The 14,749-nt window shown below is 36.6% G+C and overlaps 1 protein-coding gene across 15 annotated transcripts in view; it reads right to left on the reverse strand.

Annotated features, from left to right (window-relative positions):
* Positions 1 to 14,749, reverse strand: part of camk2g1 (calcium/calmodulin-dependent protein kinase (CaM kinase) II gamma 1) — a 120,680-nt gene that overhangs the window by 105,319 nt on the left and 612 nt on the right. For all 15 annotated transcript variants that reach the window (XM_052102370.1, XM_052102361.1, XM_052102366.1 and 12 more), the window contains exon 2: positions 13,177 to 13,271. In XM_052102370.1, the coding sequence (XP_051958330.1) occupies positions 13,177 to 13,271 (95 nt within the window). The remainder of the gene's footprint in view (positions 1 to 13,176; positions 13,272 to 14,749) is intronic.

A 14,749-nucleotide genomic window follows, 5' to 3' on the forward strand; every position in this document is an offset into this window, starting at 1 on the left:
TAATTTTAACATGGTTGGCAGTGATTGGATGATGCTGGACATTACTTTGAATAAGAAATAATTATGCTAATTTCTGATGTAATGTCTGTAACGTCTCAAAAACATGAATAACCAACACTCCTGGAAACATAATAAACAGTTAGTTGAAAAACAAAATGGACTTTCTATAGCTTAGTGTTATTTAAGATCTCACAATGTAGTCCCACTGTCTACATATGTGGACATCAATTTTTAGGAAAATTGAAAAACTGCTGAATCCATGGTTAATAATCTAAAAATGGCTAAATATACTGGATTAACCGGCCTAGCCAACATTTCAGACTATAACTAATTTGTATTGAACTCAAACACCCACGACACTTGGGATAAATACTTTTTGACTTAATCTGCAATGCACCATGTACTACTTTTAATAATGAGCATTCATATTTTGCAGAATGGCCTTTTCCAGTGTAACTGGCGGCACTGCAAAAATGTGCACAGAGAGCCGAAAATGACTACACCAATGATGAAGCACTGGGAAGCATGCAGTCCGGAAAATATTCACGCAGGATAAGTGACAGTGATATTAATGGCCCATGACGTAAAAATGCGTTATAATGCTTCTGGTCAGATGAGTCAGAGGGAGAGTATGATGTCATGGGGCAGGCAGGCAGTTTCACAGAGAGGACAAGTCCTTAAACACGACTATTTGATCATCATTTTTCTGCAGGAGTCACAACCTTTTAAGCCATTTCAAAAGGAATTATGCATGTGTGCAAACAACATATACATGTGCACTTTGGGTGTATATATGTACACTGGCAGCCAAAAGTTTGGAATAATGTACAGATTTAGCTCTTATGGAAAGAAATTGGTACTTTTATTCACCAAAGTGGCATTCAACTGATCACAATGTATAGTCAGGACATTAATAATGTGAAAAATTACTATTACAATTCGAGAAAAAAAAATCAAAACTTCTTAAACTACTTCAAAGAGTTCTCATCAAAAAATCCTCCACATGCAAAAATGACAACTTTGCAGATCCTTGACATTCTAGCTGCCAGTTTGTCCAGATACTCGGGTGACATTTCACCCCACACTTCCTGTAGCACTTGCCATAGATGTGACTGTCTTGTCGGGCACTTCTCACACACCTTACAGTCTAGCTGATCCACAAATGCTGAATGGGGTTAAGATCCATAACACTCTTTTCCAATTATCTGTTGTCCAATGTCTGTGTTTCTTTACCCACTCTAACCTTTTCTTTTTCTGTTTCAAAAGTGGCTTTTGTTTTTGCAATTCTTCCCATAAGGCCTGCACCCCTGAGTCTTCTCTTTACTGTTGTATATGAAGCTGGTGTTGAGCAGGTAGAATTCAATGAAGCTGTCAGCTGAGGACATGTGAGGCGTCTATTTCTCAAACTAGAGACTCTGATGTACTTATCCTCTTGTTTAGTTGTACATCCACATCTCTTTCTGTCCTTGTTAGAGACAGTTATTCTTTGTCTTTGAAGACTATAGTGTACAACTTTGTATGAAATCTTCAGTTTTTTGGCAATTTCACGGATTGTATTGCCTTTATTCCTCAAAACAATGGTTGACTGAAGAGTTTCTAGAGAAAGCGGTTTCTTTTTTGCCATTTTTGACCTAATATGACATGCCAGACTACACTGTGACAATGCAAAAACAAACTTCATTTAACAACCAAATATAGCTTTCAACTGTATTTGATATAATGGCAAGTGATTTTCTAGTACCAAATGAGCAATTTAGCATGATTACTCAAGTATATGGTGTTGGAGTGATGACTGCTGGAAATGGGGCCTGTTTAGATTTTATCAAAAATGACTTTTTTCAAATAGAGATGGTGCTGTTTTTTTACATCAGTAATGTCCTGACTATACATTGTGAGCAGTTGAATGCCACTTTGGTGAATTAAAGTACCAATTTCCTTCCAAAACAGCTAAATCTGTAAATCTGTAAGTGTATGAGCAAACACCAGGACAGGTAACATACAGCCTTTTGGATGACTGCGAACTCTGGCATTGCGATCAGGGATTATCACAGCAAAATACTGAGGTAATTCCAATGGTATGCTTTTTTTATTCAGCCAAACAAGCAACTAGTCCTTTAGGTGACTGGAGCTTAAGTCAACCTAAGTCAGGAGGTTAAGTCCTCTCAATAACAGCTTAATCTGAATCCAATGGATCTAAGGAACCGTTTGGGTCTCCCACACTGCTTTCATAATGGACCAAGGAGAATGATCAAAAACACATGCCTGCAAAGGATTAAGAAATTATTGCCACGCTGACAAACAGGTAAACAAAACAAATACGAAGTTAGATACACTTGTGGCATGCCTCCCTGTTCTGAGCAAATTAAATACAATTAAATAAGTGGATTAACCTCAATACAAAGCAATCCCCCACACAAGAAAAGAGAGATGAGGACAGATACATAGATATGGCAGACACAACAACAGAAAACATTTATATATTTCTAGGGCTCAATGATATGGACAAAAACCTAATTGTGACCACTTTTGCACAATATTTTTTGGAACCTAATAATACGTTATAATTAAGTTGCATGTGGCATTGCTTTGCAGTCCGGTTAGACCTTTAAGCCTTTATTTTGGTGGAACACTAAAAGACATTTGTTTGGCCTTTTATGGCCTTTGGCCTTTTAAAAGCAGAAAAATGCTCTCCATCCATTCTTCAAAAAAATTTGTATAGTAACTTTTAGCGGTCAAGCATATTGAAATTAGCAGTGTGCAATCAATGTATCTACAGTGCTTATATATAACATGCAGACTATTTAATTAAATAGCAGCCATTTCGGTTGAATAATTGCACTACATCATATCACAATTTCGATTGTATTTTTGATTTATCGCTCAGCTCTATATATATTTCTTGGATTGACCAATGTCAAATTAAAAAGACCCTTAAAGGGATAGTTCATCCAAAAAAACATTTTTTTATATATAATGTCTTAAAGGAGACCTATTATGCCCCTTTTTACAAGATATAATATAAGTCTCAGGTGTCCCCAGAATGTGTCTGTGAATTTTCAGCTCAAAATACCCCACGGATCATTTATTATACCATGTTGTAAATGCCTCTTTTTGGGTGGAATCAAAAACACGCCGTTTTTGTGTGTCTCTTTAAATGCAAATAGCTGCTGCTGCTCCCCTCCCCCGACATAGCTCTGGTCTCCGTGAATACAATCAGAGGCAATAGAAAATTTGCAGAAACCATGATATGACCTTATTATTAAACTGGAAGGGCTGCAATTTAATTAAATAAATAAAAATTCTTCTCCCTACAAAGTTTATTTGCGCTGCTCTTGCCAGTTTATACTAAATTAGAGCATTGTTGGTGTCTTCAGAGCGGTTCTGCACTCCACAACTTCCTCTCATGCTTAGAGCAACAGAAGTGCTCTGAGTTTGGTTCCGTTTGCTTACGTGCGCTAAACGCTTCATTTACACTAAACTGGCGCATCCTGCATGAAGCGTTGTGACAGGGTGGAGGGAGGAGGGTGGGCCCGGGTCGTGATTTTACACACCTGGTCCCTTATCAGGCTAATTAAGCCTCAGAGAGGGATAAAGGCAGCTGACAGTAAATGGTAAAATCTCTCTCTCTCTCGCACCACCATCCACAGTCAGCCTTTTTTCCCTCTCGGAGGCTTAATTAGCCTGATAAGGGACCGGGTGTGTAAAATCACAACCCGTCCCTGCCCTCCGCCCTGTCACATTCCTCTCTCGTTCTCTCAGGCCACCTGATTGGAGAATCCCTAATATTCAAGTTGACTGTTTCAAAAACTAATGATGATGATTAATGGGCTTAGACCCTATCACAAAATCAACAAAAATAGGTACACAGTGGATGGTAACATTTGGATATGAGGAAGACTTTGTTTCACTGTTTATATATTTATTTGTTTGTGGTTGAACTGAAAAAGGTCTCAGTTTGGTTCTTTTTAAGAGGGCTCAAGTTTGAAAACTCCAGCAGCCTTTTTGCAGTACAACATGTGGAAAACATTACCATTATAATCGCAGTTCAAATCACATTCGCAATATTTTTCAAAATAATCGCAATATGACTTTTTGTCCAAATCGTGCAGCCCTAGGAAGCACTAAGGGATTTTTTTTCCCCCTCTCATTTGTTCTATTTCTCAACACCGACCATCAACTCTCAAATCTTGAGCTCCTTGTTTGTGGTAGCCAATCACGTACACTCCTAGCTACACGGTTGCCTAGCTACTGCAATAAGCTTTTGGTCAAAACCATCAAAATTTTTGGACAATTCAGCATCCTAAATATATGCTGCCTTCAAGTACTCCAGGGAAGCTCTTGTGTAATTCTGATGTGATGAGCGTTTAGGTCATTTTGGTCAAAATAAAATGGATGCAAAAGGCAAATTCATATTTCTTTCTTTCTTTTTCTCTACCCAGCATAATACAGGGCCCATTTTAGTGCTAATGTTACAAAATGGAAAGAAAATGTGTGCATGCCACAGAGAAACGTTGGGAAATGTAGTTTTGGCATGTGTAGCATTTTCAACAGAACACAAAATATATATAACCTAAACTGCACAGTCAACATTTACAAATAAAACCCAAAACAGTTATTTTACAGATGAAAGTTTGGAATCAAAGAATATACACTTTCCTACTGGCATTTAAAGGCACAGTTCACCCAAAACAGTAACTTCTATCATTATTTACTTTGTTTTAGCATTATTAATGTTGTTCCAAGCAAATATGATGTTATTTTTATTACATTTTTTCACAGTGAAAAACAAATGAACAATTTTCTAGAATCATTATGCAGGTATTTTTTTACACACCAATTCATAGTGATGGTATGGCTTCAGAAGACTTGGAATATTGCACACAAGTCATTAGGACTTTTTTTAATAATGCTTTTTGGAGGGGGTTTTTGGGGGTTGGGGGGGCATTTGTTAGACCTTAAAAGCCATGGTCTATGGAATGATATTCCGGACATTATTCAAAAGGAATTGCAAATTGTATTTGCAATTGCGTTTTCAATTTGTGGACGCATAAAATGTGACAATCAAAACGCAATTGCAAATCGCGCATTACCGTTTGCATTTTCGTTTAAGCGAACGCACAGTGACTGCCAAATTTCAAATGGAAAAGCAAAGTCCGTTTGCAACTGTGTTTCCCATATCTTACGAGTTTTGGCCCTGTCATATTTAAATAGCAATTTCAATTACCACATCTGCTTTTTCACTTTCTCAGCGTCGCGTATGTAGCCAGCCAAAACTCAAATGGAATACTAATTCCCTTAGTATTTCCATTTCCTATGCCTTACACGGAAACCTGTCAATCAAGGTCAAGGGTGGGATTATGCTATGGGGCGTGTTTGTCTTGGGAAGTGATGTCACTCACAGTCTATCACGATCAATAATTAGCACTGCACTTTATTCATCTATAATCTCACACTGGACTGTCAACATATTCTCCTCAATATACTACTTCATATATATATATATATATATATTTTCATATACTCCTACTTATTGTACTGTATATTGTGTGTATTGTTTACTGTACATTGTATATAATTATTGTGTTGTGTAAGTATGTGTACATTTGATTTGTAAATTATGTTGTTTACTGTAATTGGTATATGTCTCATCACTGTCATGACTGCTATGTTGCTCGGAACTGCACACAAGAATTTCACCTACTGTTGCACTTGTGTACATGGTAGTGTGACAATAAAGTGATTTGATTTGATAAACCGGCATCTGTTCAGGGCATCACCTCTTGACAGTCGACTGTGAGTGACGTCACTTCCCAAGACAAACACGCCCCATAGCATAATCCCACCCTTGACCCTGATTGACAGGTTTCCATGTAAGGCATCGGAAATGGAAATACTAAGGGAATTAGTATTCCATTTGAGTTTTGGCTGGCTACATACGTGACGCTGAGAAAGTGAAAAAGCAGATGTGGTAATTGAAATTGCAATTTAAATATGACAGGGCCAAAACTCGTAAGATATGGGAAACACAGTTGCAAACGGACTTTGCTTTACCATTTGAAATTTGGCAGTCACTGTGCGTTCGCTTAAACGAAAATGCAAACGGTAATGCGCGATTTGCAATTGCGTTTGGATTATGTCACATTTTATGCGTCCACAAATTGAAAACGCAATTGCAAATACAATTTGCAATTCCTTTTGAATAATGTCCGGAATATCATTCCATAATGGTCACTATGAACTGTCGCGGTTTAAAAAACACCCTATTAAAAAACACCATTATGTGGTGGCATGATGTGTGCTCATCTTGTAGATAGAATCATTCCAACATGACTTGAATGTAGCATCAATTCATCTTTTAGGATAGAAAGAAAACAAAACAAAAAAGGAAACAACAGGCCACCAAAAATTTTGCGGGGAGGTGTTAGTCTGCAAACTGATTTGAATTGAACTTTATCAACTAGAATTAAATGCACACACATCAGCCAGAGTTGAGAGAACATTATACCTAGTATCCATCTCAGTCGAAAGAATTGAATATCAAGTTACACCAAGCAGACAGGAACCACACCTTTTCATGGGCAACTTCAAGAATCTCCATATAAGTGATTAAAGAGTTCTCGTCATGCTCCTCTTCTCTGGCTAACAGGCCGGCTGTAACATGGTCTAGTACAGCAGCCCTTAATTGGTTGAGCCGTTAGAGACACAAGCACTCAACAAAGAAAATGGCTGTGCCATAAACAAGACACTCACTGTCCATGCTTCCCACTTAATTTCACATTAACTGAATGAAAAACTGCAAATCAGCAAATCGAGGGAGGGAGAAAGACGTACTGCATAAGACGCTTAACTAGCCTTCGCCGTTATAACAAACGAGACTCTCCAACCTGCTGAAGCCTGTACATTTAGAAATAATGCAGCAGACCGAAACTCTACAAGCTATATCAGAGAAGGGTTCAACAATAAGGTTTTTTCAGGCCAGAAGTTGAGAGCTTTTCTATCACTGACAATATTTTCCATTTTGCTTCATTACAAACTTTGATTTGAAGCAACAATGTATTTAAAAATCAGACACAAAGACAAAATTGTGTACTTCTTTCATAAGGGCATGAACAACAATCCCATGAAGCATTGCGAATGACAATCCAATTAAAAATGATGGAAAAATATCAAACTTCTGGACACGTCATGGACACGTTCTTTCGACCATCTGCCCAATTTTTTATTGTTGGTGCATGTAAACATAGGACATCTTTGACCGTTTCAGTGTTTCCGGGAATCTGCACCTCAGTGCGCCTGCAGTATGTGTGTGCGTAATTTCACAGTGCACTGGACTATGATGTGTTAGTTGTTTTCGGCTCAAGTCAATGTCGATCGTTTGTAAACTGTTATAATGCGATTCAAGCTTCGCAAAGGAACCTTTTATTGAAGGATGAGACTGTTAAAAACACTTCAAAAATGGAAGTAAACCATTTCATTCATGAATATTTCAAATGTCATGACGGTTTGATGGTTTATGATCCTAAGGTAAAGAGGTGTACTTGAGAGGAACAGTTTAATATATTCAGATGCAAAGTGTTGAATGTGTAAACCCTGCAATTTTGTTTTGTTATATTCTTCTGACTGAGTTTGCTAAATTTGAGGGGCTGCATGATGTTAACCAATAATAATAACTGGGCATTTACGTTCAAGTTTTAAGGAGGGCCAAAAACAAGGTGCAAATTGATCATACACTCTAAAAAATGCTGGGTAATTCTTTCAACCCAAATGCTGGGTTGATCCTGTTGGATCAATTTATTGGGTTATAACTCTGTTGGGTGGTTTTTATGTAACAAAGTCACTGGGTTAGTGGCTGGGTCATTTTCACTGACAGCTGGAACTATACACCCCTCCCTCCATCCCGATGCGACAACCTAGCTGTAGCATCAGCACAGCTAAGCTGATGAGTTAATTGACGCTGGCATTTTAGATAGTGTTCAGGAGTTAGCGGTTTTCAGCACAAACAAATTGGAGGACTTATTCAGTGAAATAAGGTTTGTGTCAGTGTTTTTATCTATACTATCATTACTGTTCACCAGAAAATGCAAAGATACCGTTCCATAATCAGAACTGGGCAGCTCATTTGACATCAGCTGTTATCAGATGTCACACAAGCTTCGTGAGCTTTGGCCTTGCTAGCCTGTAATGCCCACTGGACGCTGAATATGTTTACTTACTTTTTCAGATTTTTTTTAGTAATGCAAATATCTCCATTCGGCGAAATTAGCCGTTTTGAATAGAAAATATATCACCAACATGATTCATTTAGTTCATACCCTGTCTCATCACCCTGTCTACACCGGATGCTAGCGGTGCGCTGATATGGAGGATGTTTCACAACACTCGCATCACAGACTTCTGGGCTTCAACACACCACTTAACGCAAGCATCATGCGGAGCTTTGTCCAACATATGAAAACTGTTGGTGTGCAAAGTAAACATTGAAAACGTATTGGAGTTTAGAGTAGAAAAAAAGTCATGGTAGAAAATAAGCGAACTATTAATGAATAAATTCATCATGAGCCATCGAATATCAAATCAAAGTCTGAGTTTTTCTTTGAACTTTAAAACAATCACCAGTGAGGCAAACACTTGTGTGAAAAATCACAAACTGGTGCAAACTTTGATCTGTTATTGCACAGAAACATTTATATTTATTAGCCATGCCTCCAGCATTCTGATGACTATTTGAATACGGGTTGATATCTTTCCTTAAACATTTTCCTTTTCTTTTTTTATTGTCTTTTTGTAGGTTGGATCAAATATTGTGGAGTACCTCCAGCAGGCTGAGATGTCATGGCCTTATTCCCCTAAATTATAAACTCAGCAAAACAGGCCTGCACATAGATCATTTTTAATGTGATACATTTTGTTAATTCCTTATATAAATAGTTTTCTAGTAAAGTAACATTTAGAGATAGATCACCCAAAAATGAAAATACTCTTATCATTTGATTTTTAGAAGAATATATCAGCTCAGTCGGTCCATACAATGCAAATCAATGGTAACCAAAACATTTAAGCTCCAAACAGCACATAAACACAGCATAAAAGTAATCCATATGGTTTCAATGGTTAAATGACTGAAAGTGAGATACACATCAATATTTAAGACTTTTTTTCTTTCACATCACATGGCACATATTTAGTTTCAGATGTGAAAGTGGAGATTAAGGAGTAAGAAAGCATTAAATATTTATCAGTTTCTCACCCACATCTATCATATCACTGAAGATATGGATTTAACCACTTATGAGTCTTATGGATTATTTTCATGCAGCCCTAATTTTAGTACCTTCAAAGTTCTGGTCACTATTCATTTCCATAGAATGGACTAAACAGAGCAGAGATATTCTGAACAAAAACAAATCATTTTAGAAACAGAAGAAAGTCATACACATCTGGGATGAGGGTGAGTAAATGAGAAATTTTTCATTTTTGGGTGAACAATCCTTTTAATAATACAATGGGTGTTTAATGTTTTTAATGGCTAGTGTATTTAACATTATTTATAAATGTTAACTTATTGTTCTATATGCTGTTTATTGAAATGTTTGTTTAAATGTATTTATTGTACATATTTGTGCAAAAATAAAGGAGCTACCATGTTTACACATTTGTTTATGGTGTGGTTTATTGTACAATATTGTTTTAAGGATAAAACAATCAGAAAGTATTAATCCACTTATGAGATCAAATTAACCCAGAATTCCTGTAAAAATGAACCAGCATTTGGGTTGAATAAATAACCCATTTGTGGTGATAAAATGAACAACTCAACTTGCTGGGGTAGTTTAGCCCAACGCGTGTTCTGTCCCATATTCAAACAGCAGCTGGGCTAAAAACAACTCAATTTGGGTTATTTATAACACAGCATTTTTTAGAATTACTAAATTGTGACCGTTTTGGTGAGACAAACTTTCATAACATTATCATTGGACCTCAGGGAAGATTATTAAAGAAATATCACTTCATGACCCCTTTAAACACAATTTCTAAAAGCTGGGTCTGATGGCTTCAGCAAAAGCATATACCATCGCTTAACCTCTGAGCTCACGGTCCGACTGTATTTAAAGGCTTATAAGTTATCGTGAAAAATGTATTTGCATTTGGAAAAATTTATTTTGAGATTGTCGCACATGGTATCTCTGGATGAAGCAAGTTTGCGCGATTCCAGCATGATTCAGCAGGCTATATTTGTTCTCCAGAGACAGGAGAACACGGACAACAAAAGACCAATTTGAATTCTAGTTTGTTTTTTACCTTAAAGCACTGTAAAGGAAGTCAAACATCTCTAATGGTTTTTAAACTAAAAAGCACCCCCTTCCTAAAATCCTGCTTGAATGATGTTGGATATTAGCAAACAAAACTGGCAATGTTTGCCTTCAGATATTCATATATTATCTATAGACATGACTTTATCATTAAGAGCCTCAAAAGAATCATTTGTATTGATTTTCCAGACAAATCTTAGAATAAAGTTATATATATATTGTTATTGGTATATATTTAAAATTATTAATATCGTGATACAATATTTTGGTCATATCGCCCACCCCTAATAGGGATGCAAAGAAATTTCAGCCCCTGAAAATGGCATAAAATGCTCATTTCAGATTTCGGCCAAAAGAGACAAAAGGCAGAAAATACATTTCTGTTACTTTACCTACTGCATTATCCAGAAGAGTAGTTAACAATAAAATAGGCTTTTCTTAATAGGCTACACATATTTTTTGTAAATCCTTTCTGTAAAGAAAATTCTGTAATTCTATTTATAGTGAAATATGTAGTTATAGAAAAAGTGTTTTTGGTGCATCTCTAATAATAACATTTAGATGTTTAATTTAGTCTAATTTAAAATTATCATTTTGAGTTTCGGTTTTTGGACCAGTGTGTCCAGAATTATCGGTTCGGCCAAGAATTTCGGTGCAGCAGTACTAAATTAGGTATTTAAATTAACAGAACTGGCAACATCAATTTTCAATTCATCACATGAAACCAAACGTTTAAGCTCAAAAAGCATAACAACACATGATCAATGAAAGTAAGATCTTGTGACAACACAGCTCTGGCCCGACAGGGTAAGTCACAGTTTTGTCAGCTGGCCCGAAACTCTCTCACCCTGACTATGGGCCATCTTTATTGTTGAGTCCTGCTTGAGATTAATGCTTATTTCATAAAAAAATGGAAATCATTACACAAAATTCATCTCGAAGTTGGATGATCATTTTTCCCAAGCAATCAATGGCTCAGTTTCACTTTGCCTGCAACAGTCATAATTTTATATGACAATAAAATTTACTATCAGATCAAATTACACAAAATCCTCCCTAGTGTATGACTCAGCTACAAGCCAAGTTTTCCAGTGTCTCTGGGCAGCAACTGAACATTCAAATTAGACAAATGAACATGCGCCAATGAATACCGCCTTTCCCACAGCAACCTATGCAGGGCCTTGAAACATACCTTAAATCGGCTTGTTCCTGGAAATATCAATCTATCATTCTTCAACCGAAATGACTAAAAAGAACCTCTTTTTTTCCTACCGAGCGCTCCCATTCTCTTTTTACTCTAATCAAAAGCAGCTTTACACTTCAGGAGCTGCACAACAAAACACGTAGTTCTGCAACACCACATGGTACTGATAAACACATGCCTGTGCAAAAAGGTTCATGAAATTACTGCTAAACTGCAGGTGGGACTATTTGCCAGATTTTTGAGCAGGGCACAACACCTTTTTATGTGTCTCTCACTTTCGCACTTTAAATTCTGAGAAATCAGGGATGGACAGAGACAGAAAGAGTCCTTTCTTTGATCTAATGTCACTTTGCAAGTAATTATGTATGCATTTCTCCAAAAAAACAGTTTGAGGAATAACAAACATGTTGGGTTTCAAAACACAAGTCCTTGTGTATCTGGTATTTCTGTAGCTCAATTTGTAGAACATGGCTCTAGCAACACAAAAACTGTTGGTTCGATTCCCAGGGATCATACACACTACATTGTCGATTACATCCACTTTAAATCTTTGATATCAGTCCAACCAAAACAATCATTAATCTTTTTTAAATATTACGTATACGCTTTAGTCGATTTTGGAAAGTCGGGCTAACAGAACAGTTGCTAGAACATGGCTTTCGCAACACCAAGGTTGTGGGTTCACTTCCCAGGGAACAAAAACAGACCGTTTGCATGCACTTTAAAACTTTGATTTCTGTCAGACAGATATAGTCATTCTTTTTTTCATCTAAACGCTTTAGTCCGACTGAAATCTTACCAGCCTGATTTTTGCAAAGTTGGACAAACAAACCTGTTGCTAGAACGTTGCACCCACAACACCCAAGGTTGTGGTTTTAATTGCAAGGCAACAAGCACAGTCTCTTTGCATGCACTTTAAAAGTTTGATTTCAGTTGGACTAAAATAGTATTTCATCTTTCTAAATGTCATGTTAACACTTTAGTCCAACTAAAATCATACCAGTCCAATTTTTGCAAAGTTGGACTAACAGACCTGGATAATGCGACTATAGCTCGGCTTCGTTCACCATGTACACATTAATCGGACCACACTTGCAATGTGTATTTCACACTTCCTCGGTTGACGTTCTTCCTTGGATTGTGCAATTACGTTTTGTATCATGTATACTTGGACAGACAGATAAAGACTGCAGCTCGACTACACCCAAATGTGTTAAGTGTTTCTATAGCTCAACTGGTAGAGCATAGCTCTAGCAATGGCAAGGTTCTGGGTTTAATGCCAGGGGAACAAACAGTATGTTTACATGCACTTTAAAAGTTCAATTTCGGTCAAACTAAAACAATAATTAGCCCTTTGTACAAGCTATTCTCCAACAGTCCGGTTTTTACAAAGTAAGACTAACAAACACGGATAATGCGATTATAGATTAAAACTGTGCATGTAAATGTAATGGCATACTAAAATGTAAAAGTGTCTGGAAAATACATAAACGTAAATCCACATTTCTATTAAAAATCTGAAATCTCTGATGATGATGCCTATTCTTCTCCTCCCTTCAATACACATACAACAGGTTCATCCCATATTGCATTGTATATGCAACTGATTGAGTGCTGAATTTAATCCCCACAAGCAAGTAAGATGCAGATAAAGTGTCTTACCTCTTGCTGACAGTTTCTTTGTGTTAATAATTTTAGCAGCATATTCCTGCCCAGTGGATTTCTTCACACATCTCCGCACTACGGAAAAGGCACCTCTGTGAACGAAGAACACATGAAGCTTGATTTCCCTCGAAACAAAAGATGCAAACTTGTCCAAATGCGGAAAGAGCTGTCAATCATTCAAGATAACAGCAGTGCCATTATTAAAGCACGCGAGATGTGGAAACATTTAGCATGGCTTAAAAAGTAGTCCAACTCACAAATGTGTCACATATGCAGAAATGTCAAAATAACACTATACAACAAAAATTATATCTGCTACTAGAAAAATGGGAAAAACTGATGGCATGCACAGAACGTCACATCTGCAGTCTGTCAGAAGGCTGTAAATCTCTTCCTGAAAGTGAGATTGAATTCTCAGAAAAAACGTTACTGCAACATTTATTGATTATTTTTTTTAAATCCCTCTTTATCGCTCCACACCCAAGATATTAAAGTGTTGTATGATTACCAAACTAGCAATTTTTGGTTCCCAGAATATTCTGGGAATGCTAGTCCCAGAACAGCGTTTTAAGAACGTTCTTATTTTGTTAGTCAGCAAAGTTTTAAAGTACGCTGTGAAGAGTATACTTCATGAAATTCATCTGAACATTATAGTGCGTTCTGGCTGCAAATCCCATTTACTCTGATCTTAATTTCTACATTCATGTAATTGTTGTCTAACAAAGACGTCTGATAATAATAATCATCATCATACAAATACTGAAAAAATATGATTGTGCAAAAGAAAAAATTATAAATAAAGTTCATATTAGGTTGTCACATAAAAACCTCACTGGAACGTTCTGGTAAGGTTAGTTTATGGTTATTAAATTTTTTTTAAAATTACGAGTTGGTTCCCAAAAAAAAATAACTGAATGTAAACAATTTGCTAACGTAAGGGGAAAGTTCTGTGTTTGCTTTGTAACAGTGTGTGTGATAAAAAAAAACATTAAATATTGAGTCTAAGCATGAAGCTACATAAAATATAGTGCACTACATTATGAACTATGCTGCTTTATTTTTTAACTGCTCCAAAACAAAATAATGATTTCACCTCTGGTTAAAAACACAAGACAATCTACACTGCAGAGGGAAAACGATGTTGTTAAATGCCAGGCAAAGTGCCAACAAACTACCCAAAGTAAATGTGAACACCAAGCCCTTAAAATAAAACAAGGCGTGAACATTCTATATAGTACACACTACATTCAACATACTACAGTGCATATATAGTCCTCAAAAACCACTAGAGTCACATTCTCCATAGTATACACTACATTTAATGCATTAGAAGACATATGCAGTACTCAAAAACCCTTGGAGCCCTTAAAATAAAACAAGGTGTGAACATAGTGTACACAGTGAATATGGTCCTCAAAACCACTAGAGCCCTTGAAATTAAACGAGGTGTGAACATTCTACATAGTATACACTACATTCAACATTCTACAGTGCATATATAGTACTCAAAACAAGGCATGAACAGCCTACATAGTATATAAAACAAAAGGTCATATATTGTACTCACTTA

This window comes from Xyrauchen texanus, chromosome 33, assembly GCF_025860055.1.
Source record: "Xyrauchen texanus isolate HMW12.3.18 chromosome 33, RBS_HiC_50CHRs, whole genome shotgun sequence".
Lineage (NCBI taxonomy): Eukaryota > Metazoa > Chordata > Actinopteri > Cypriniformes > Catostomidae > Xyrauchen > Xyrauchen texanus.